The sequence below is a fragment of the Ranitomeya variabilis genome, chromosome 3 (genome assembly GCF_051348905.1).
Source record: "Ranitomeya variabilis isolate aRanVar5 chromosome 3, aRanVar5.hap1, whole genome shotgun sequence".
NCBI classification, from domain to species: domain Eukaryota; kingdom Metazoa; phylum Chordata; class Amphibia; order Anura; family Dendrobatidae; genus Ranitomeya; species Ranitomeya variabilis.
Genome location: NC_135234.1, coordinates 53,334,786 through 53,358,239, shown reverse-complemented (window position 1 = coordinate 53,358,239; position 23,454 = coordinate 53,334,786). Strand labels below are relative to the sequence as shown.

At 42.2% G+C, this 23,454-nt stretch overlaps 1 protein-coding gene across 15 annotated transcripts in view; it reads right to left on the bottom strand.

Annotated features, from left to right (window-relative positions):
* ROBO2 (roundabout guidance receptor 2) overlaps nt 1–8,095 on the bottom strand; it is a 1,292,543-nt gene extending 1,284,448 nt beyond the window's left edge. For all 15 annotated transcript variants that reach the window (XM_077294049.1, XM_077294050.1, XM_077294062.1 and 12 more), the window contains exon 1: nt 7,535–8,095. In XM_077294049.1, the coding sequence (XP_077150164.1) occupies nt 7,535–7,655 (121 nt within the window). In that variant the 5' untranslated portion in view covers nt 7,656–8,095. The remainder of the gene's footprint in view (nt 1–7,534) is intronic.
* Between the last annotated feature and the right edge of the window lie 15,359 nt (nt 8,096–23,454).

Genomic DNA, 23,454 nt, shown 5'->3' with positions numbered 1-23,454 from the left:
GTACCGTATGAGCAAATACAGTCATGGCCAAAAGTATTGACACCCCTGCAATTCTGTCAGATAATACTCAGTTTCTTCCTAAAAATGATTGCAAACACAAATTCTTTGGTATTATTATCTTCATTTAATTTTTCTTAAATGAAAAAACACAAAAAGAATTGTCCTAAAGCCAAATTGGATATAATTCCACATCAAACATAAAAAAGGGGATGGACAAAAGTATTGGCACTGTTTGAAAAATCATGTGATGCTTCTCTAATTTGTGTAATTAACAGCACCTGTAACTTACCTGTGGCACCTAACAGCTGTTGGCAATAACTAAATCACACTTGCAGCCAGTTGACATGGATTAAAGTTGACTCAACCTCTGTCCTGTGTCCTTGTGTGTACCACATTGAGCATGGAGAAAAGAAAGAAGACCAAAGAACTGTCTGAGGACTTGAGAAACCAAATTGTGAGGAAGCATGAGCAATCTCAAGGCTACAAGTCCATCTCCAAAGACCTGAATGTTCCTGTGTCTACCGTGCGCAGTGTCATCAAGAAGTTTAAAGCCCATGGCTCTGTGGCTAACCTCCCTAGATGTAGACGGAAAAGAAAAATTGACAAGAGATTTCAATGCAAGATTGTGCGGATGTTGGATAAAGAACCTCGACTAACATCCAAACAAGTTCAAGCTGCCCTGCAGTCCGAGGGTACAACAGTGTCAACCCCTACTACCCGTCGGCGTCTGAGTGAAAAGGGACTGTATGGTAGGAGACCCAGGAAGACCCCACTTCTTACTCCAAGACATAAAAAAGCCAGGCTGAAGTTTGCCAAAACTTACCTGAAAAAGCCTAAAATGTTTTGAAAGAAAGTTCTCTGGTCAGATGAGACAAAAGTAGAGCTTTTTGGGCAAAGGCATCAACATAGAGTTTACAGGAGAAAAAAAGAGGCATTCAAAGAAAAGAACACGGTCCCTACAGTCAAACATGGCGGAGGTTCCCTGATGTTTTGGGGTTGATTTGCTGCCTCTGGCACTGGACTGCTTGACCGTTTGCATGGCATTATGAAATCTGAAGACTACCAACAAATTTTGCAGCATAATGTAGGGCCCAGTGTGAGAAAGCTGGGTCTCCCAGAGGTCATGGGTCTTCCAGCAGGACAATGACCCAAAACACACTTCAAAAAGCACTAGAAAATGGTTTGAGAGAAAGCACTGGAGACTTCTAAGGTGGCCAGCAATGAGTCCAGACCTGAATCCCATAGAAAACCTGTGGAGAGATCTAAAAATGGCAGTTTGGAGAAGGCACCCTTCAAATATCAGGGACCTGGAGCAGTTTGCCAAAGAAGAATGGTCTAAAATTCCAGCAGAGCATTGTAAAAAACTCATTGATGGTTACCGGTAGTGATTGGTCGCAGTTATTTTGGCTAAAGGTTGTGCAACCAGGTATTAGGCTGAGGGTGCCAATACTTTTGTCTGGCCCATTTTTGGAGTTTTGTGTGAAATGATCAATGTTTTGCTTTTTGCTTCATTCTCTTTTGTGTTTTTTTCATTTAAGACAAATTAAATGAAGATAATAATACCAAAGAATTTGTGTTTGCAATCATTTTCAGGAAGAAACTGAGTATTATCTGACAGAATTGCAGGGGTGTCAATACTTTTGGCCATGACTGTATATGTTTCAATCTGTCTTTTCACTGCCAATGCGTCGCTATTTGTTACTTTTCTTTCGGCAGCCGCGAGCAGTGCGCATGCCCGCTTGTCAAGCCTCCGGACTTCCGATGGTGCCACCCCACGTGATCCATATGTGTTCCACATGCGGGTCACGGTGCGCCAATCTGGAAGTTCTTTTTTACAGCTGGAGGCACGTCACGAGCACACCATGGGCTACAATGCTTAGTGACTGGCCATCTCTATCGCATACTCCTCCCCACCCCACTACCTCATACACGGAATACACCAATGATAAATGACACTCTAACTATGCATTTCCTTTGACTCTATTCATTGGACAATCAAACATATATAATGCCTGACTCACCTGCTTTAAGACACCCCCTGGAAGAAGCGGTTTGCGAAACGACGTAGGAGTAGGGGACTTGCAGCTACCCTGGTCTCAACGTTGGATCGCTATCTATACCTTATAGCATCAGGTGATGTAATTCTTTTTTTTTACCTTCACAGATGTTTTTAGTACTTCAGAAAATAACACTATGAATGTGAGTAACTGTGATATATAGAAATTGGATTTCCCAATTGCACTAAGCACTTTACCTGTATCGTGAACCTTTCTAGCACAGCTCTACAATGAATTACATAAACTGAAATGCTAATTTGTAGCAATTTACTTCATATCATTTGGGTTACTAAGTGATCCAATTGTTGAATTAGCCTTCATGTGCACCTCCCCCTTTGGAGGTCTATTCCCACCCTGTTTTCTATTATATAGTTTTTGTTTTAGTTTTTAATGTTTTTCAATAAATTTATGTTTTTATGAAATTTCTGCTGGAATCACTTTGTATCTCTGGACAAAAGTACCACAATTGTCAGAGAAAGTGTATTTAATTATATTTTGGAGTGTCTAGCATTCCATTGCTTTTTGGACCCCCTTTTGTTTGAATTATTGTCTTTAAAATATTTGTTTTATCTTCATTCTACAGGAGCCCACCAGGCCACAGTCTTCTGACTTCTTGGTTGTTGTGGGGGCACTCACTTCTGATTGATTGCCGGCTCAGAGAAGCAGCATTATTGTGCCGACCTAAACTGTCCCATGCTTCTACAGGGTATAACGCTTTTTGGTGGCGCTTATGTGATGTAAAAGAAGATAGTTAGATGATGAGCCAACTTTGCCTTAAAGATGGGAGACAGCACCAGGAGAGAAGCCATTTGTGGATTGAGCTGGTTAGCAATAGACATATACTTTTTGCTTGTTTTTATGATTATTATTATTATTTATTATTATAGCACCATCTATTCCAAAGCTTTAGTCTAAATCAGTGTTCCCCATCTCCATGCCTTAAGAGCCACCAACAGGTCAAGTTTTCAGGATTCTCTTAGCATTGCAAATGTGATGGAATTATCACCTAGACAATACTAAGGAAATCCTGAAAACATGCCCATGACCTGTTGGTGCGTCTTGAGGACTGGAGTTGGGGAACACTAGTCTAAATTATGCTCAGATCACTCACATTATTACACAGACTATGACTATAAGTAGTGGATATTATAGGGATGCTTAGCTGTTAATAAAGATGCAGTACAATTTACAAGTAGCATCTACCTTTGTGGTTTAATCCGTATTAGAACACATATCTTAATTACTGATCCAGGTGACTATGGTCACAGGGTGGGGGGTAACATTCATTGGTATTCTGAAAACGCTACCTCCTCTGCATCTTTGGTCTCTGCTTGGGAATCACATTTTAATGCAGTTTATACAGCAAACAGATAGCGCTACATGTGAAACTCTACTTCATCCATAAATCAATGTAAAGATATTGAACCACATTAGGGTTTCCTATGAACAGAATGTACAGTCATGAGAAAGCAGGCTTAGAAAGTAATTACACCACATTTCTGTGAATTATGTCTCTGCTACATGTATTGCTTTAATAATTATTATGAGTTATTACTTAGTATTTAGGTAATACTTATCCTATGTGTTATAGTAATATTGTAATGGAGAACACAATAGATTGTTTTGTTTTGCAGGTATATTCTGTACAATACTACACATATGGCTATAACTAGTCTCACTAAATTGTATTCCAAAGTGGCAACTTTCCAGACAAGATTCCTAAAGAGGACCTTTCAACAAACTTTCAAGCTAAACTTGACACACAGTGCAATAATGGCTGCTTTTGTTAAACCGAGTGGGTGTTATCAGATATTTTTTACTGGGGGCGTTTCCTTCTCTCACTATATGATGATGTTGACCAATTGTAAGCAGACAACAACACTCAGGAGAAAGAAAACACGCCTCCATCACAGAACAGGCTACTCCTGTGAGATGTCATTACAGCCTGTTCTGCTCTCACTGCAGAACATTACAACTTGCTGTGAGAACAACAGAAACAAGGGTTATTTCTGCCACTTTTGAGCTCTGCTTTCCTGGCAGTCTGTGTGGGGGAGAGGCAGGATTCTGTTATACTGCCCTTTCCCCCACAGATACTGCAAGGAGATGAGAGCTCAAAGGTGTCAGTAAACACACATATGTGTGTTATGATCACTTGTAATCACTTTGCAATATGAGCAGATCAAACTGTCATTGCATCTCATACAGGAGTAGCCTGTTCTAAGTTATAGTGGAACTTGGTTTTCTTTCTCTTGCGTGTTGCTGCCTGCCAATGAATGGTCAATATCTTACAGAGAGTAAAAGTACATGCCCCTAGTGATAACTATCTGATAGAACAAAATTTTGTGTTTCAATGCGGTCGCCGCACACGTCAAATCGCCGCATGCGGACACATCCGCATACAATGCATGTACCTGTGTACCAATGTCAAAGATAGGTACCCAGGGAATCGCAAGACGCATGCAGAAGTATAGGCATAGAGCATATGCATATGCATGCATAAGCATATGCATAGAGCATAGGCGGAGCTTCATGGAGGAAGAAGGGAGGAAGTACACAGCCATCCGCAGCCCTCCTGAATGCAAATGTGAACCCGGCCTTAAGGAACATAATAAATAGGTGCCAAATACTTGATTACTAATATCTCCAGAAAATAGCAAAAAGGTAGAGATGTTTACCTGCCAAGGCCTCCAAACAAATGCACTATCAGGATGCAGTGGACCCATGTGGTTAAGATGGCGGCAGCACAGGTGCAGAATTACCGATGAGGCAACCACTCACAACCTACCAAACTAATGGAGGGGGTGGCTGCTTGGAGTATTACTGCACATAAAAGACTTGTATGTGGCACTGTTCACACAATGGAGATGCACAGCATCCAGGTTAACAGCCTAGTTGTGACACCCTTCTATTAGCTCAGGCGGGCTGCCCAGCGCTATCCAAATGCACCCCATGTGAACAGACACCACAGTTTACAAGACAGAATGGGCCCAACAGCACCCCTGAAAAAAAGTGCAAAAAATACATAAAAAAATATGTGAGGTATTAGATAATATTTTGGCCAAAATACGCAAGCTCACGTCACGGGTCCCCATCGCTTACGAGTCCTAACGCTAAACAAAAAGAGAATTCAGAGATCCTCCAAAAATTCAGAAAACATAATAATTAGGTGCCAAATACTTTGATTACTAATATCCCCACCGACAAGAGAGAACGAAATTCAATCCCAATAAAAAAATATTTAATTTTGTTTGGGCAGCAATTATTACATCACGTGCCCAGTTCATCTTTAAAAATTTGTTGAAAGGCCCTCTTTAAGGAGGACCTGTCATCAGGTCAAAAGTGACTAGTTTTTGCACTTATTTTATTCACGCTGCTCACCTAAGCATTGCGTTTTTGTATAGACCTTTGCTAATGCTAATTCTTATGGTCTTTACAAGGGGTGTGGCTCAAAAGATTCTAAGTAGGCTACTTTGCAAAGTTCTCCTGTGAGCCATGCCCCCTTGGTAAAGATCATAACAATTAACAGTACATAAAAAGTCTATATCTATAGAACCGTATTACAGATTTAAAAAAAAAATCAAAACAGTATACTCAGGAGAGCAGTGGGAATAAAATAATAGAAAAGTATTTTGATTTGGTGAAATGTCCTCTTTAAAAGTTTTACACCTATTACTACAAAGTTTCATCCAAAGTCAGAGCTATTTGAAGATACACATGTATTTGGGTTTATACAGGAGCCCGTTTCAAGCTTGCAATATTTTATCTGATAAAAGAACATTCCCATTTGAAACACTTTTAAACATTTTTGTTCTGAGCTCTTTTCAACTCATTGCTTTATTTTTGCTCTAATTCAAGCTCCAGTACAGTCAATTAAGAGCCTCTTGCAAAATGTCCCAGCATGACTTTGCCTTTTCCTACCTTTAGCAATTATAGCATTATCGCTTTCTTCCTGAGATTTTGCAAAAGTTTCTTTTTAATAGTTTCAGCTTCGTTTCAAACGTGAGCAACTATTTGAGTTGAGAGCCTTTTACAATATGTTCCGGAGCTTTTTCAACTTTTAACAATCCTTTTACTTTTACTATTGTCCGATATTTTGCAACATTTCTGGCAGAACATTTTAAGTGTTCCAAATGTTTGGACTCATGTGATTCTTTTTCAGGCACAGAGACATGTATCAGATGATGTTAGAGCCTTTCAAGCTTTTTTTCAATGGTTAAGCTTCTGGGTGAAAAATATTCCTGCTTGAAAAAAGCTCTTACCAGAAACATTTCTAGAACAGATAAGTAAAGATTTTATTTGTTGAACTTTGTAAGTAATACAAACTGTTTGCATGAATGGCTTTATCATCCATAAGTAGAGAGTCTGTATATGAGTATCTACAGAAAACATTATTTCTTTATACTTATAGTCTGTATAACATATTACCCTGTATATATAGCCATAAACCGAACACAGTTTTACCCATAATATATCCATTTGTTTATGAACTGCTGTAAAATGACAACTTTCCAGCCTATTGAGCAAATTCTCTGTTCTAACATTTTATTGTTCTTATTATCCCCTTGCCCTAGCAGCATGGGCTAAGTGGCTCTTGGAAGTTATCCATTGAAGTACTGTAGGTAAAAGATTTGCAGCGTCCTAATGCAACAAAGGAAACCCAGAAAGGAGGGGTGTGAGTGACTGCCGCCGCTGCTGCTGCTGCTGCTGGGATGTTGCTATAAATTATTTAAACTTCTTTTTTTAATGTTGATGCTTCTCGTTAACCTTATATCACTACATGGAGCGCTGGGGAAAAAAAAAAGAACAGCACCAACCAAGATAACAACAGCCATTAGAAAGATCCTTGCCTGCAAAGGCTATGCAACAAAATGAGTTTAAATGCCTTTAGAAATGTAATGGAAAACACATAGACTTTAAAACAAGTATTAACCCTTGAGTAGTACAAGCAGCAACAAACAAGGGTAAGACTCATTCCACAACTCCGGTATTTGACTTTCTCCATATGCATACATCTATTCTTCATTTAGACCAAAGTTAGGCTGACTGTGATGCTCATTTTACAAAACATTAGCCATCTCTTTCTCTATGTGCAGTTCTTTTAATAAGGTCAATCTAATTTACCTCTATAATCAGATCGTTGCTTGAATATTAATGTTTTGCTCTTGGCATTCCGAATTCACAGCTTCTAGATGACAATACATAGACATATGATCAAGCCCGCATCCTAATTCCTCATTTAGAAAGCATATTTGACACGACAAGGTCAATCAATGGTCCAAAACCTGCTGAAATTCCCTAACTTGGGAGTCAGCATAACACAACGCTAACAAATAAGCATCATTGACACCACAACAAGGTACAGTAGATATTGAGGAGTCCATCCAGAAAGACAAACTCAACACCACCTTCAAAATCTCCATCCAAAGTCCACTGCAATAGAAATAAGTTGGTATTTGTAGAAAACTTTTCTAACTTACCCCCTTTCCAGTTCTTGCCCTTGGTCCTGCTAACCTTACTTAAAGTTCCACCATGGAAAACGAGCATAAGGATGAAGATAAGTTCAGGGGAGATGGTCCTGCGTTTCTCTGAAGATAACATGTCCAGATGTTCATTTCACACCATTCCTAACATCTTCTTGTACTCCACAGTGTCTCTTTTTTTTTTTCTTCCCAATCGGAAAGAAGTCATTAATCACTGAAGAATCAGAGCACACAGTTGGTTTGCCATGACTGGATGTAGAAGCAATATCTCAAACATGTAGCCCAGAGGTAAAGCACATTGCTCACTGCTTCTGTTTCATCAACACACAGAGCAGGCAGCGAGCACTGCTGCGAGTTCACGCCAGGAAAATGCACATCTCTCCTCGTCACTTTGCTTATATTCGGGATATATCCCTTTGTTTTCAACCAGAGATTGATTGACAAATATAAAAAAAACCTGTAATGACTGTGTCCGGCAGGAATGGGAGAGAAAATATGCTAGGCTTGGTCAAAACAGATGAGAGGCAGTTGTACTGACAGCTCGGAGCTTGGCTGCCTGAGCCTAATAGCTGTGCATGCAACTAAATTGCTCTTTTAAGAGTAATAGGGCTTCAGTAAAAGCTGGTGTCATTGCCACTTGGGTGGAATGTGCAGGGTTTATAAAATCACCGTGAACCCCCAGGTTCAGTCCGTTCTGCAATGCTAAGGTCTGAACAGAAGGTGTTATTGCATTTTATGCTGTGGATGTGGATGTTTATGATGGTGTAGCATCCAAATGTTCAGGTCTCGTAAAATAAAAAAAAACACGTTGTATTAGGTCTTCAGAATATTTGGGCGATATAAAAATAGATTTTATGTTTTTCTCGTGCAGGAATTATTTATGCCACCCTTTGAAATATTTATCAATCGGAAGAAAAGTACAAGCTTGTTCTATTTCATATTGCATGAAAAGAGACCAGATAGGAGCCATCCGCGGCAATAACGTTCTAGGGAGATTTCCGCTATGTATTTTAGATTTTTTTTCTGATGTCAGGACTCATAATGACATTACCAGCGTCTGGAGTATTTAACTGTTTCCAGGGAAGGAAAGTCTGAAAGGGTTAAAGCAGGACCAAGGATGGTTGGATAAAGCAGATCACGTGGACGAGTTTGTGAATGGTGTATAATACTTGGCAGCAGCCGATGCACGTGCCTGCAGTTTAATGAGTGGTTGTGAATTTGCAATGTCTGGCTAATCTATGGCTGGTACCAGTAGAATTGAAGCTGAATATGTTTGATCACAACAAATGGTATTAGAGCACGCTTTTTTATTTTAAGCACATATTACGCGGCTTTATTAAAGGTGAAATTTAATGTATAGCATGAATTATGCAGCTGTGTCTCCCATTAAGTCATCACAAGGTATTGAGCAGTAAACCTGACATGATGCTACTTCCCATTAGTTGGAGTACGCTATTTTATCCTGACATTTGCACTGAGTTTATTGTAACCATGTGGTAGTCTGCAGGTGGGTTCATTTTTGCTTCTTTGGATTTGATTGAGTTTGACATAGGCACAAAATAGAAAATACGCCATTGCTAAAGGAAAACTGTCATCTGCATATTAAACAGCAGGTTTGCACATGAAACGTGTCCTTCTGTGACTGTTTAACATTAAAAAAAACAGACCAGTGACTATGACACACAGCCCTCAAAATGGCCATGATGGCTGCTCTGTGCGATTTTTTACCCTTTGATGGATAGTTTTATCTAGTGACCCTGTACTGATTTACTTTGGTAAAAATGGCCTCAGAACTAGTGCTTGCTTTCTCTTCTGGCCTATGGTGTGGTACTCTCACGGTCCACCACTAAAGTTGTGCTTTCATTATTGACCACAAAAGTTTGGCATCCACTTGTTATGATCTGGTGGCCTAGGAGCAGCATGGGACGTACTCTGGAGAAGGTGGTACCTGTACTGACCGCAGACCCTGAACTTAACACCGCAACTAGAAGTAGCCGTGGAATGTACCTAACACTCCCTGGACATCTCGACACAGCCGTAGGACTATTTACCCCTAGAGATAGAAAAGGGAAAACTATCTTGCCTCAGAGAAAATCCCCAAAGGATAGACAGCCCCCCACAAATATTGACTGTGAGAGGAGAGGGAAATAACATACGCAGACTGAAATCAGAATTTAGCAAAGGAGGCCACTTCTAGCTAAATAGAAAGGATAGGACAGAGCACTTTGCGGTCAGTATTAAAACACTAGAAAATATCCACCACAGAAAATACAAAATCTCCACATCTAACTAAAGACGTGGAGGGTATATCTGCATCTCCAGAGATACCAGCTTGGCTGAACAAATCCTTATACAGACCAAGCTGGACAAAACAAAACATGGAAAATAACTTGAATGATCAGGCCCACAGCATGTGGACTGCAAAAAACAAAGCCAGAACTTATCTTTGTTGAAATGAACAGCAAGCAAGAGAGACCAGGCAGGGAAGTGAATCCTCCAGGAAACAATGGACAACTGGCACTAACTAAAGGGTCAAGCAAGACTAAATAGCCCAGTCAGAATTGCAATAAGTGGACACACCTGATGAATGCTGCGATCCAAAGACAGCAGCGCTACCACTTATAACCACCAGAGGGAGCCCAAGAGCAGAATTCACAACACCACTAGAGTGATGATTCATCTGTTGCTTCTAGAGTTTTCTCCAACTATTCCCTTAAAATTATCTTCCCACTTTTGGCTAGTATAGTTTTGCATCTTGTGTTGACCAATTAAGCGGTGATCCAACCTGTAGGCAACTAGAGTAGTGCTCCCAACTGTTGATCATTAGAGTGGTGGCCCATGATTGGCCACTAAAGTGGTACTTTCACTGTTGTCCACTAAATTTGTCTGCACACTGATGATATCTAGAGGTTAACTCTCAAAGTTGGCAAGTACAGTGGTGCTTCCACTATTAGCCACTACAGTGGTGGCTAGCAATATTGTCAACTAAAGCAGTGTCCCAAATTTGACCACTAGCTGGTATTTACATTCTTGGTCATAGAGTGGTGCTCCTCAGTGTTGTTAAGTGGATTAGTATTCCTATTGTTATGCACTGGAGTGGTATTCAATCTGTTGACCATTAGAGTTGTCCTTCCACTTTTGGAGTTTAGAATAGTGCTATCATTTTTAGTCATCAGAGTATTGTGTCCACTGTTGGGCAATGGAGTAGTGCTCCCATAACATGCCACTAAAGAAATACTTTAAGTAAGGTCACCAGACAGGTGCTAATATTAATACACTGCTCAAAAAAATAAAGGGAACACTAAAATACCACATCCTAGATATCACTGAATTAAATATTTTAGTTGCAAATCTTTATTCAGTGTGAACCTGCTTTCATCTGTAAAGAGCACAGGGCGCCAGTGGCGAATTTGCCAATCCTGGTGTTCTCTGGCAAATGCCAAGCGTCCTGCACGGTGTTGGGCTGTGAGCACAACCCCAATTTGTGGACGTCAGGCACTCAGACCATCCTCATGGAGTTGGTTTGGTTTGGTGGCCTGCTGGAGGTCATTTTGCAGGGCTCTGGCAGTGCTCTTCCTGTTCCTCCTTGCACAAAGGCTGAAGTAGCAGTCCTGCTGCCGGGTTGTTGCCCTCATATGGCCCCCTCCGCATCTCCTGGTGTACTCGCCTGTCTCCTGGTAGCGCCTCCTGCCTCTGGACACAATGCTGACAGACACAGGAAACCTTCTTGCCACAGCTCGCATTGATGTGCCATCCTGGATGAGCTGCTCTACCTTAGCCACTTGTGTGGGTTGTAGAGTCCATCTCATGCTACCACGAGTGTGAAAGCACAACCAACATTCATAAATGACCAAAACAGCAGCCTGAAAGCATTGGTACTGAGATGTGGTATGTGGTCCCCACCTGCAGAACCACTCCTTTATTGAGTGTGTTTTGATAATTGCCAATAATTTCCATCTGTTTTCTATTCCATTTACATAATAGCATGTGTAATTGATTGTCAAACAGTGTTGCTTCCTAAGTGGACAGTTTAACTTCACAGAAGTTTGATTTACTTGGAGTTATATTCTGTAGTTTAAGTGTTCCCTTTAATTTTTTGAGCAGTGTATATGTAGATGGACACACCTTCTCATTTAAAGATTTTTCTGATTTTCTTGACTATGAAAATTGTACATTCACACTGAAGGCATCAAAACTATGAATTAACACATGTGGAATTATATACTTAATAAAAAAGTGGAAACAAATGAAATTTTGTCTTATATTCTAGGTTCTTCAAAGTAGCCACCTTTTGCTTTGATGACTGCTTTGCACACTCTTGGCATTCTGTTGATGAGATTCAAGAGGTAGTCACAGGGAATGGTCTTCACACAATCTTGAAGGCGTTGTCAGAGATGCTTAGCACTTGTTGACCCTTTTGCCTTCACTCTGCGGTCCATCTCACCCCAAACCATCTCGATTGGGTTCAGGTCTGGTGACTGTGGAGGCCAGGTCATCAGGCGTAGAACCCCATCACGCTCCTTCTTGGTCAAATAGCCCTTACACAGCCTGGAGGTATGTTTGGGGTTATTGTCCTGTTGAAAAATAATGATGGTCCAACTAAACGCAAACCGGATGGAATAGCATGCCGCTGCAAGATGCTGTGATAGCCATGCTGGTTCAGTATGCCTTCAATTTTGAATAAATCCCCAACAGTGTCACCAGCAAAGCACCCCCACACATCACACCTCCTCCTTCATGCTTCACGGTGGGAACCAGGCATGTAGAGTCCGTCCATTCACCTTTTCTGCCTCGCACAAAGACACGGTGGTTAGAACCAAAGATCTCAAATTTGGACTTATCAGACCAAAGCACAGATTTCCACTGGTCTAATGTCCATTCCTTGTGTTCTTTAGCCCAAACAAGTCTCTTCTGCTTGTTGCTTGTCCTTAGCAGTGGTTTCCTAGCAGCTATTTTACCATGAAGGCCTGCTGCACAAAGTCTCCTCTTAACGGTTGTTGTAGAGATGTGTCTGCTGCTAGAACTCTGTGTGGCATTGACCTGGTCTCTAATCTGAGCTGCAATTTACCTGCGATTTGTGAGGCTGGTGACTCGGATAAACTTATCCTCAGAAGCAGAGGTGACTCTTTGTCTTCCTTTCCTGGGGCGGTCCTCATGTGAGCCAGTTTCTTTGTAGCGCTTGATGGTTTTTGCCACTGCACTTGGGGACACTTTCAAAGTTTTCCCACTTTTTCGGACTGACCTTCATTTCTTGAAGTAATGATAGCCACTTGTTTTTCTTTACTTAGCTGCTTTTTTCTTGTCATAATACAAATTCTAACAGTCTATTCAGTAGGACTATCAGCTACGTATCCAACAGACTTCTGCACAACACAACTGATGGTCCCAACACCATTTATAAAGCAAGAAATCCCACTTATTAAACCTGACAAGGCACACCTGTGAAGTGAAAACCATTACCGGTGACTACCTCTTGAAGCTCATCAAGAGAATGCCAAGAGTGTGCAAAGCAATCATTAAAGCAAAAGGTGGCTACTTTGAAGAACCTAGAATATAAGACATAATTTCAGTTGTTTCACACTTTTTGTTAAGTATATAATTACACATGTGTTAATTCATAGTTTTGATGCCTTCAGTGTGAATGTACAATTTTCATATTCATGAAAATACAGAAAAATCCTTAAATGAGAAGGTGTGTCCAAACTTTTGGTCTGTACTGTATATATATATATATATATATATATATATATATATAGATATATATAATTCTCACCTACACACAAATGATCTTAATACATTCTAGAACAACCTAGTCTCACAACATAAAAACACCACCTCGGACCTGGCTCCCTAAATGTCCATTGAGGGTTTCTCATGCCTTTTGAGGAACCAGAGGGGAGACCACAACACACTACCAACAAGGGGAAAGGAAAGCATGAGGATAGATATGAGAACCCAATGTGAGAAACTAAGACATGGTCAATTAACATGTAGGGGTGGAGGTTAAAGAGTTCCAAAAAGGAACAAGTAAGGCCTCCCAAGAACCTTACTGTGGTAAAAGGAAAAAGTGCTGGGAGGAAAAGCAAACCAACTTACTGCAAAAATAACACTGGAGTTTACTCAGCAAAGTAAACCACAAGATAAAGACCTGGAACTCCTAAATGTACATCCACCAGGAAATATAGCCTGCCAGGAAGTGTACAGAAGAGATATTGTATAAAGCCCCACCCAGAGCGTGATAGGGCAAACCAAAATGGGAAAATAGAAAATACTTGGAAAGGAGCAAATCAAGAAGGGAGAATAAGGATAAAAGAACAAACATTTGGACAAGAAAGGAAAAAAAACAATATCTCTAGAGGCAAAAGAACCAACAAAGCAACATGTCTCCGGATTGAATTCCCAAACCAAGCCATGACAGTACTTTCACTTCAGTGAGGGGCTACCTGACCCCAAGAAGCCCTAATTGTCTGAGGAAAGATCTCCCTCAGGATAAGCATGAAGATCTTCTGAGTTAACCCAGAAGTTATCTTCAGGAACGAAGTAGGGGGAGAACCTTACCACACATCCATATGAAACATCGGGAGGTGCAGTCAGATGGGTTCTTTGTCGCGTGCTGGATAGCCACAGTAGGAACAGTGAAGAAGACAAAGGAGCAGCACTTCTGTATGTATGATGAGTGTATAATGAATGTAACTTTAATTTAAATCCATTAAAACAAAGAGATGGAGGTTTGAAAACAAACTGATGCGTTTCTTTGATGTCAAACTCCCCTAGTCATAGCAGTCAAATGCAGGATGCAGCTTTGTCAGGGGAAGTCACTTCTTAGATGGTTTATGCTTATTTTCTGCGGTTACATTTTTTGGTCTTATTGGGTCCCTATAGCTAGCATTTGCTCCCTTACCTATGTAGGGGTACCCCTTCACTATATGGTTTTCTGGGGACGCCCAGACTATACCTATTACCTTATTGTGTATATTCATATAAGAACAAGCCATTTCTTGTGCATACGTATACGTGGTATCATTTATATATTATTGTGCCTTAAGGTCGTCTTTATGTGCTGATTTATTATGGGACCAGCAGTGTTGTTGTTTGTGTTTTAACATGTTTTTATTGTGTTCACTGTCTTTTTCAATAAATTTAGCATTTTTGTAATTTGATTATATTTTGGGAGTGCACTCTATATGCATGGTTCTTTCTCTTGCTCTCCTAGTACATTTTGCTGCTGTGCATTGGGTTGCACCCCTGTTCATATTTATCTCATAGGTTGTGATTGGTTTCTTGCCCATTGGTAGTGCCCCCTGGCTCTCTTTTTTCTTTTTGTGTTTGCCCATTAGTCTCGACATGATAAACTGAGGAAAAAGACAGCTTGATACCTAATCCAGATCAAAATCTACACTGAAAGCAAGCCAGAAATTGAACTCTTTTATCAGAAAGTATGTTTTTTAGAACACAATACAATTTAACAATATGATAAATGAACAAAATTGCTAAGCTCTTAGCAGGTGGAAATTTTGAAGTGGGACCAAATTAACCATTTTGCTAAAACGATCTACCACCACCCAAACAACTGTATTACTGCCAGAATTAGACAAATTGGTGATAAAGTCCATGGACAAGTAGGTCTAGGGCTGTAATGGGACATCGATAGGCAAAACCTACCTGCTGGAGCTTTACGAGAGGTTTTAACCTTGCACAGCCTCTGCATTTACGGACATACTCTTTAATATCCCTATGAGCATTCTGCCATCAAAAGGATGAAGAAACCTAGAGATCTCCAAGTGGCAGATGAACCCAGATGCCCAGCTAAAATGGAACCATGTAATTCATTATGAAGATCTTCGCTCAATGAAGGCGGCACATAAAGTTTATTCGTAGGTAAACCTTCCGGCGCACTGTCTTGAGCATCCTGAATGCGCTGGCCTGAGATCTACCCTCAGATTAGACTCAGCTTGAGAAAACTTTTGGAAAAAAAGGCACAAGGATGAAGATACCCACTTTTTTCTGTGAAAGATCACCTCCCATCACAATGGCAGAATCGTCTAACTCGTCAAAGAAATTCAGATCAACCTCAATTTGGCTGAGAAAAGGAGCCTTAAAGAAAGCTGTCTTGAGAGCTGAAAAAGCATTTGCCCCCTCAGCTGACCAAGAAGAAAAATCTGTTTCCTTCTTAGTCACGTCAGTTAAAGGCTTGGCTATGACCGAAAATTAAATTCTGAAAAAATTTGCAAAGTCAAGAAATCTTTGCAATGCTTTCAAATTCCTTAGCTGGACCCAATGAAAGACCAATTGCACCTTAAAGGGAACCTGTCACCACGTTTTTGGAAGATGGGATAAAAATAGCGTTAAATAGGGGCAGAGGTGGGCATTACATTAGTGTGTTTGTTATGCGTTTATTACCCACCTAAGTTGCCGAAATACCTTTGCAAAGTCTCCGTTTTCGCCTGTCAATCAGGCTGGTCTGGTCAAAAGGGCGTTGTCTTCCCCCAGATTTTGCGTAGTTTTCCGTTGGTGGCGTAGTGGTGTGCGCATGCCCAAGGTCCCGAATCCTCTGCCAGGGGATTTAAAAGAGCGCGCTGTTCGTTTTCATTGGTGATCGGTGGGCGCGGCCATCTTCCTTTGGCCGCGCGTGCGCAGAAGCGGCGCTCTGCTGGCCGCGGCTTCAGGAAAATGGCTGCCGCGATATCCATCTGCGCACGCGCGGCATCCCGCGGCCATTTTCCTGAAGCCGCGGCCAGCAGAGCGCCGCTTCTGCGCACGCGCGGCCAAAGGAAGATGGCCGCGCCCACTGATCACCAATGAAAACGAACAGCGCGCTCTTTTAAATCCCCTGGCAGAGGATTCAGGACTTTGGGCATGCGCACACCACTACGCCACCAACGGAAAACTACGCAAAATCTGGGGGAAGACAAGACGCCCTTTTGACCAGACCAGCCTGATTGACAGGCGAAAACGGAGACTTTGCAAAGGTATTTCGGCAACTTAGGTGGGTAATAAACGCATAACAAACACACTAATGTAACGCCCACCTCTGCCCCTATTTAACGCTATTTTTATCCCATCTTCCAAAAACGTGGTGACAGGTTCCCTTTAACAGGGTCCATCCAAAACTTTGATGCAGAATCCAAATGGCCTAAGAACTTGACCTGCTGTACTCCAAATTCACATTTCTCTAGTTTAGCAAATAAATGATTGTCATGTAGAATCTTGATAACATGTGTGACATGTGTTGTGATTCGGTTATTGGGCTCCCCCGGTGGTCACTTGTGGTACTGGTGTCTTGTGAGCTTTGCTTTTTCAGTTCACCTGTTTCTATCAGGATGTGGGAGTTCCTATTTAGCCTTGCTCCTCAGTCATTCTAGTGCCGGCCATCAATGTAACCAGAGTCATTCTGTTGCATGTTCCTGCTCCCAGTCTGCTGATCAGCTAAGTTGGACTATTCTGTCCTTAGTCTATTTTTGTATGTTTTGTCCAGTTTGCACTTATGTGATTCTCTGCAGCTGGAAGCTCTTGTGGGCTGAAATTACCACTCCGGTGTCATGAGTTGGCACATGAGTTTAAGGTAATTTCAGGATGGTATTTGATAGGGTTTTGTAGCTGACCGCGAAGTCCACTATTGTATCTTTCTGCTATCTAGTTAGTGGGCCTCGCTGTGCTAAATCTGCTTTCATACTACGTGTGTCTTTTCATCTGAACTCACCGTTATTATATGTGGGGGGCTACTATCTCCTGTGGGGACTTTCTCTGGAGGCAAGCCAGGACTGTGTTTCTTCTACCAGGGGTAGTTAGTTCTCCGGCTGGTGCGAGACGTCTAGCGAAAACGTAGGTACGTTCCCTGGCTACTATTAGTTGTGTGTATAGGTTTAGCATCGCGGTCAGCTCTAGTTTCCATCACCCGAGAGCTTGTCCGTTTTTCTATGCTCCTGATGTTCTCCTGCCATTGGGAACCATAACTGTATGGCCGGCCCACATGTTTAATCTATGGGCTGAAGCAGGAGAGAAAGGGAACTGTGTGGAATTTATTTTTTTTTTCTCTCCTCTGAAGTTGCATTCCAGCTCTAATTGCAGTCTCCTGCTTTCCTCTCCTCTTAACCCCTGAATGGCTCAGACTTTATCTGTTGAAATATGGATCTCCAGAGTCTGGCTACAAATTTGAATAATCTTGCTGCTAAAGTTCAGAATATACAAGATTTTGTTATTACATGCTCCTCGGTCTGAACCTAAAATTCCTATACCAGAGTTTTTTTCTGGAGATCGATCTTGTTTACTGAATTTTAAATACAATTGTAAATTGTTCCTTTCTCTGAGACCTCACTCTGCTGGAGATCCTGCCCAGCAGGTTAAGATTGTTATTTCATTACTGCGGGGTGACCCTCAAAATTGGGCATTTTCATTGGCGCCAGGGAATCCTGCGTTGCTCAATGTGGATGCGTTTTTTCTGGCCTTAGGGTTGCTTTATGAGGAACCTAATTTAGAGATACAGGCTGAAAAAGCCTTGATAGCCCTCTCTCAGGGGCAAGATGAAGCCGAAATATATTGCCAAAAATTTCGAAAGTGGTCTGTGCTTACTCAGTGGAATGAGTGCGCTCTGGCGGCAAGTTTCAGAGAAGGTCTCTCTGATGCCGTAAAAGACGTCATGGTGGGGTTTCCTGCGCCTACAGGTCTGAATGAGTCCATGACAATGGCTATTCAGATTGATCGGCGTTTACGGGAACGCAAACCTGTGCACCATTTGGCGGTGTCTTCTGAGAAGGCACCAGAGAGTATGCAATGTGATAGTTTTCTGTCCAGAAGCGAACGACAGAATTATAGGCGCAAAAATGGGTTGTGCTTCTATTGTGGGGATTCAACTCATGTTATATCAGCATGCTCTAAACGAACAAAGAAAGTTGCTAAATCCTCTGCTATTGGCACTTTGCAGTCCAAGTTTATTTTGTCTGTGACTTTAATTTGTTCGTTATCTTCTATTGTCGCGGATGCTTATGTGGATTCTGGTGCCGCTTTGAGTCTTATGGATTGGTCCTTTGCCAGGCGCTGTGGGTTTGATCTAGAGCCTCTGGAAGTCCCTATACCTTTAAAGGTTATTGATTCTACACCATTGGCTAGTAATAAACCACAATACTGGACACAAGTGACTATGCGTATGACTCCAGACCATCAGGAGGTGATTCACTTCCTTGTGTTGTTTAATCTACATGATGTATTAGTGCTGGGATTGCCATGGTTGCAAACTCATAACCCAGTCCTTGACTGGAAAACAATGTCTGTACTAAGCTGGGGATGTCAGGGAAATCATGGGGACGCACCTTTGGTTTCCATTGCTTCATCTATTTCCTCTGAGATCCCGGCTTTTTTGTCTGATTATCGTGATGTTTTTGAGGAGTCTACTCTTAATTCTCTTCCCCCTCACAGAGATTGCGATTGCGCCATAGATTTGATTCCTGGCAGTAAATTTCCTAAGGGTCGTCTATTCAATCTGTCTGTACCTGAACATGCTGCTATGCGAGAGTATATTAAGGAGTCCTTGGAAAAGGGACATATTCGTCCTTCTTCGTCTCCTTTAGGAGCAGGGTTCTTTTTCGTATCCAAAAGAGATGGTTCTTTGAGACCTTGTATTGATTATAGACTCTTAAATAAGATCACAGTCAAATATCAGTATCCTTTGCCATTGCTGACAGATTTATTTGCTCGCATTAAGGGAGCCAAGTGGTTCTCTAAGATTGATCTTCGCGGTGCGTATAATTTGGTGCGAATTAAGCAGGGGGATGAGTGGAAAACCGCATTTAATACACCCGAGGGCCATTTTGAGTATTTGGTAATGCCTTTTGGTCTGTCAAATGCCCCTTCGGTCTTTCAGTCCTTTATGCACAATATTTTCCGTGAATATCTGGATAAATTTATGATTGTGTATTTGGATGATATTTTGATTTTTTCGGATGACTGGGAGTCTCATGTTCAACAGGTTAGGAAGGTTTTTCAGGTTTTGCGTACCAATTCTCTGTTTGTAAAGGGTTGAAAGTGTGTTTTTGGGGTTCAGAAGATTTCTTTTCTGGGGTACATTTTTTCCCCTTCTTCTATTGAGATGGATCCTGTTAAGGTTCGGGCTATTTGTGACTGGACGCAACCGACTTCTCTTAAGAGCCTTCAGAAATTTTTGGGCTTTGCTAATTTTTATCATCGATTCATAACTGTTTTTTCTAGCGTTGTCAAGCCTTTGACTGATTTGACTAAAAAAGGTGCTGATGTTACCGATTGGTCTCCTGCTGCTGTGGAGGCCTTTCGGGAGCTTAAGCGCCGCTTTTCTTCTGCCCCTGTGTTGCGCCAGCCTGATGTTTCACTTCCTTTTCAGGTGGAAGTTGATGCTTCCGAGATCGGAGAGGGGGCGGTTTTGTCACAGAAAAGTTCAGATTGTTCAGTGATGAGACCTTGTGTGTTCTTTTCTCAAAAATTTTCGCCCGCCGAGCGAAACTATGATGTTGGTAATCGGGAGCTTTTGGCGATGAAGTGGGCATTCGAGGAGTGGCGTCATTGGCTTGAGGGTGCTAGACATCAGGTGGTGGTATTGACTGATCACAAGAATTTGATTTATCTTGAGTCGGCCAGACGTCTGAATCCTAGACAGGCGCGCTGGTCGTTGTTTTTCTCCCGGTTTAATTTTGTGGTCTCATATTTGCCAGGTTCTAAAAATGAGAAGGTGGATGCCCTTTCTAGGAGTTTTGAACCTGATTCCCCTGGTGATTCTAAACCTACGGGTATCCTTAAGGATGGGGTGATATTGTCTGCTGTCTCCCCAGACCTGCGACGTGCTTTACAAGAGTTTCAGGCGGATCGGACTGATCGTTGTCCGCCTGGTAGATTGTTTGTGCCGGATGAGTGGACCAGTAGAGTCATCTCGGAGGTTCATTCTTCTGCGTTGGCAGGTCATCCGGGAATTTTTGGTACCAGAGATTTGGTGGCTAGGTCCTTCTGGTGGCCTTCCCTGTCTCGGGACGTGCGTACTTTTGTGCAGTCTTGTGATGTTTGTGCTCGGGCCAAGCCTTGTTGTTCTCGGGCTAGTGGTTTGTTGTTGTCCTTGCCTGTTCCGAAGAGGCCTTGGACACACATCTCTATGGATTTTATTTCTGATCTCCCTGTTTCTCAGAAAATGTCTGTCATCTGGGCTGTGTGTGACCGTTTTTCTAAGATGGTTCATTTGGTGCCCTTGCCCAAGTTGCCTTCCTCATCTGAGTTGGTACCCCTGTTTTTTCAGAATGTGGTTCGGTTGCATGGTATCCCGGAGAATATAGTTTCCGACAGGGGATCCCAGTTTGTGTCCAGATTTTGGTGGGCGTTTTGTGCCAGGATGGGCATTGATTTGTCTTTTTCGTCTGCATTTCATCCCCAGACGAATGGCCAGACGGAGCGTACTAATCAGACCTTGGAGACTTATTTGAGGTGTTTTGTGTCTGCTGATCAGGATGACTGGGTCACCTTTTTGCCGTTGGCAGAATTTGCCCTTAATAATCGGGCCAGTTCTGCCACTTTGGTTTCCCCTTTCTTTTGCAATTCGGGGTTCCATCCTCGTTTTTCATCTGGTCAGGTGGAATCTTCGGATTGTCCTGGAGTGGATACTATGGTGGATAGGTTGCATCGTATTTGGGGTCAGGTGGTGGACAATTTAAAGTTGTCCCAGGAGAGGACTCAACGTTTTGCTAATCGCCATCGTCGTGTTGGTCCTCATCTTCGTGTTGGGGACTTGGTGTGGTTGTCTTCCCGTTTTGTCCCTATGAGGGTCTCTTCTCCTAAGTTTAAGCCTCGGTTCATCGGTCCTTATAAGATTTTGGAAATTCTTAACCCTGTGTCTTTTCGTTTGGACCTCCCAGCATCCTTTGCTATCCATAATGTTTTCCATCGGTCATTATTGCGGAGGTATGAGGTACCAGTTGTGCCTTCTGTTGAGCCTCCTGCTCCTGTGCTGGTTGAGGGTGAATTGGAGTACGTGGTGGAGAAAATCTTGGACTCCCGTGTTTCCAGACGGAGACTTCAATATCTGGTTAAGTGGAAGGGCTACGGTCAAGAGGATAATTCTTGGGTTACAGCTTCTGATGTTCATGCCTCTGATTTGGTCCGTGCCTTTCATAGGGCTCATCCATATCGCCCTGGTGGGTCTTGTGAGGGTTCGGTGCCCCCTCCTTAAGGGGGGGGTACTGTTGTGATTCGGTTATTGGGCTCCCATGGTGGTCACTTGTGGTACTGGTGTCTTGTGAGCTTTGCTTTTTCAGTTCACCTGTTTCTATCAGGATGTGGGAGTTCCTATTTAGCCTTGCTCCTCAGTCATTCTAGTGCCGGCCATCAATGTAACCAGAGTCATTCTGTTGCATGTTCCTGCTCCCAGTCTGCTGATCAGCTAAGTTGGACTATTCTGTCCTTAGTCTATTTTTGTATGTTTTGTCCAGTTTGCACTTATGTGATTCTCTGCAGCTGGAAGCTCTTGTGGGCTGAAATTACCACTCCGGTGTCATGAGTTGGCACATGAGTTTAAGGTAATTTCAGGATGGTATTTGATAGGGTTTTGTAGCTGACCGCGAAGTCCACTATTGTATCTTTCTGCTATCTAGTTAGTGGGCCTCACTGTGCTAAATCTGCTTTCATACTACGTGTGTCTTTTCATCTGAACTCACCGTTATTATATGTGGGGGGCTACTATCTCCTGTGGGGACTTTCTCTGGAGGCAAGCCAGGACTGTGTTTCTTCTACCAGGGGTAGTTAGTTCTCCGGCTGGTGCGAGACGTCTAGCGAAAACGTAGGTACGTTCCCTGGCTACTATTAGTTGTGTGTATAGGTTTAGCATCGCGGTCAGCTCTAGTTTCCATCACCCGAGAGCTTGTCCGTTTTTCTATGCTCCTGATGTTCCCCTGCCATTGGGAACCATAACAGACATGTTCACGATGCTCTTCCTGATTTTCTCAAATAAATCAATATGTCATCCAGATAAATTACCACAAATCTATCCACCAGATGGCAAAATATAATTTATTATGAAGTTTTGAAAGAACGTCGAAGAATTGGTTAACCATCTTTTTTTCTTAACAAAGAAGAACTCCAAAGTGACTGAAGAGGTGGATGGCCGTATATGACTCTTAGCAATACTCTCTTAAATATATTCTTTCAAAGCCTCCCTGTCTGTAAGAAAAAAGTTAAACAAACTAGTTTTAGGCATCTAAGGCTACTTTCACACTAGCGTTTTTTGCATACGTCGCAATGCATCGTTTTGATGAAAAAACGCATCCTGCAAAGTCGTCTGCAGGGTGCGTTTTTTCCCCATAGACTAACATTAGCGATGCATTGCGATGTATTGACACACGTCGCAACCGTCGTGCGACGGTTGCGTCATGTTGTGGCGGACCGCCGGCCGCAAAAAAACTTTACATGTAACGTTTTTTAGTGCCGACAGTCTGCCATTTCCGACCGTGCATGGGCAGCCGGAACTCCGCCCCCACCTCCCTGCACCTCACAATGGGGCAGTGGATGCGTGGAAAAACAGCATCCGCTGCCCCCATTGTGTGGCGCTTGCACAGTATGCGTCGGTACGTCGGGCCGACCCAGCGCGATGGCCCCATACCAACGCTAGTGTGAAAGTAGCCTTAGCTCTTGGTATGAAGTCAATAGCACACTAATAAGACAAATAATGCTGAAAAACATTACTCTCAGTTTCAGAAAAAACATACAGAATACCTGAATGAATTATAGAAGGTGAATCTTCACGGAAGCCAAAGATCTCTGTAGATATACAGAAAAGCAAGAGATACCCCATGACTCAACCTCTTGAGTCTCCTAGTTGATTACAGGATTGTTCTTAATTAACCATGGCAGGCCTACCACTAACTTTCCAAGTAGAGACGGATGAACAATGACGGAAATGAATTCATTATGTATTA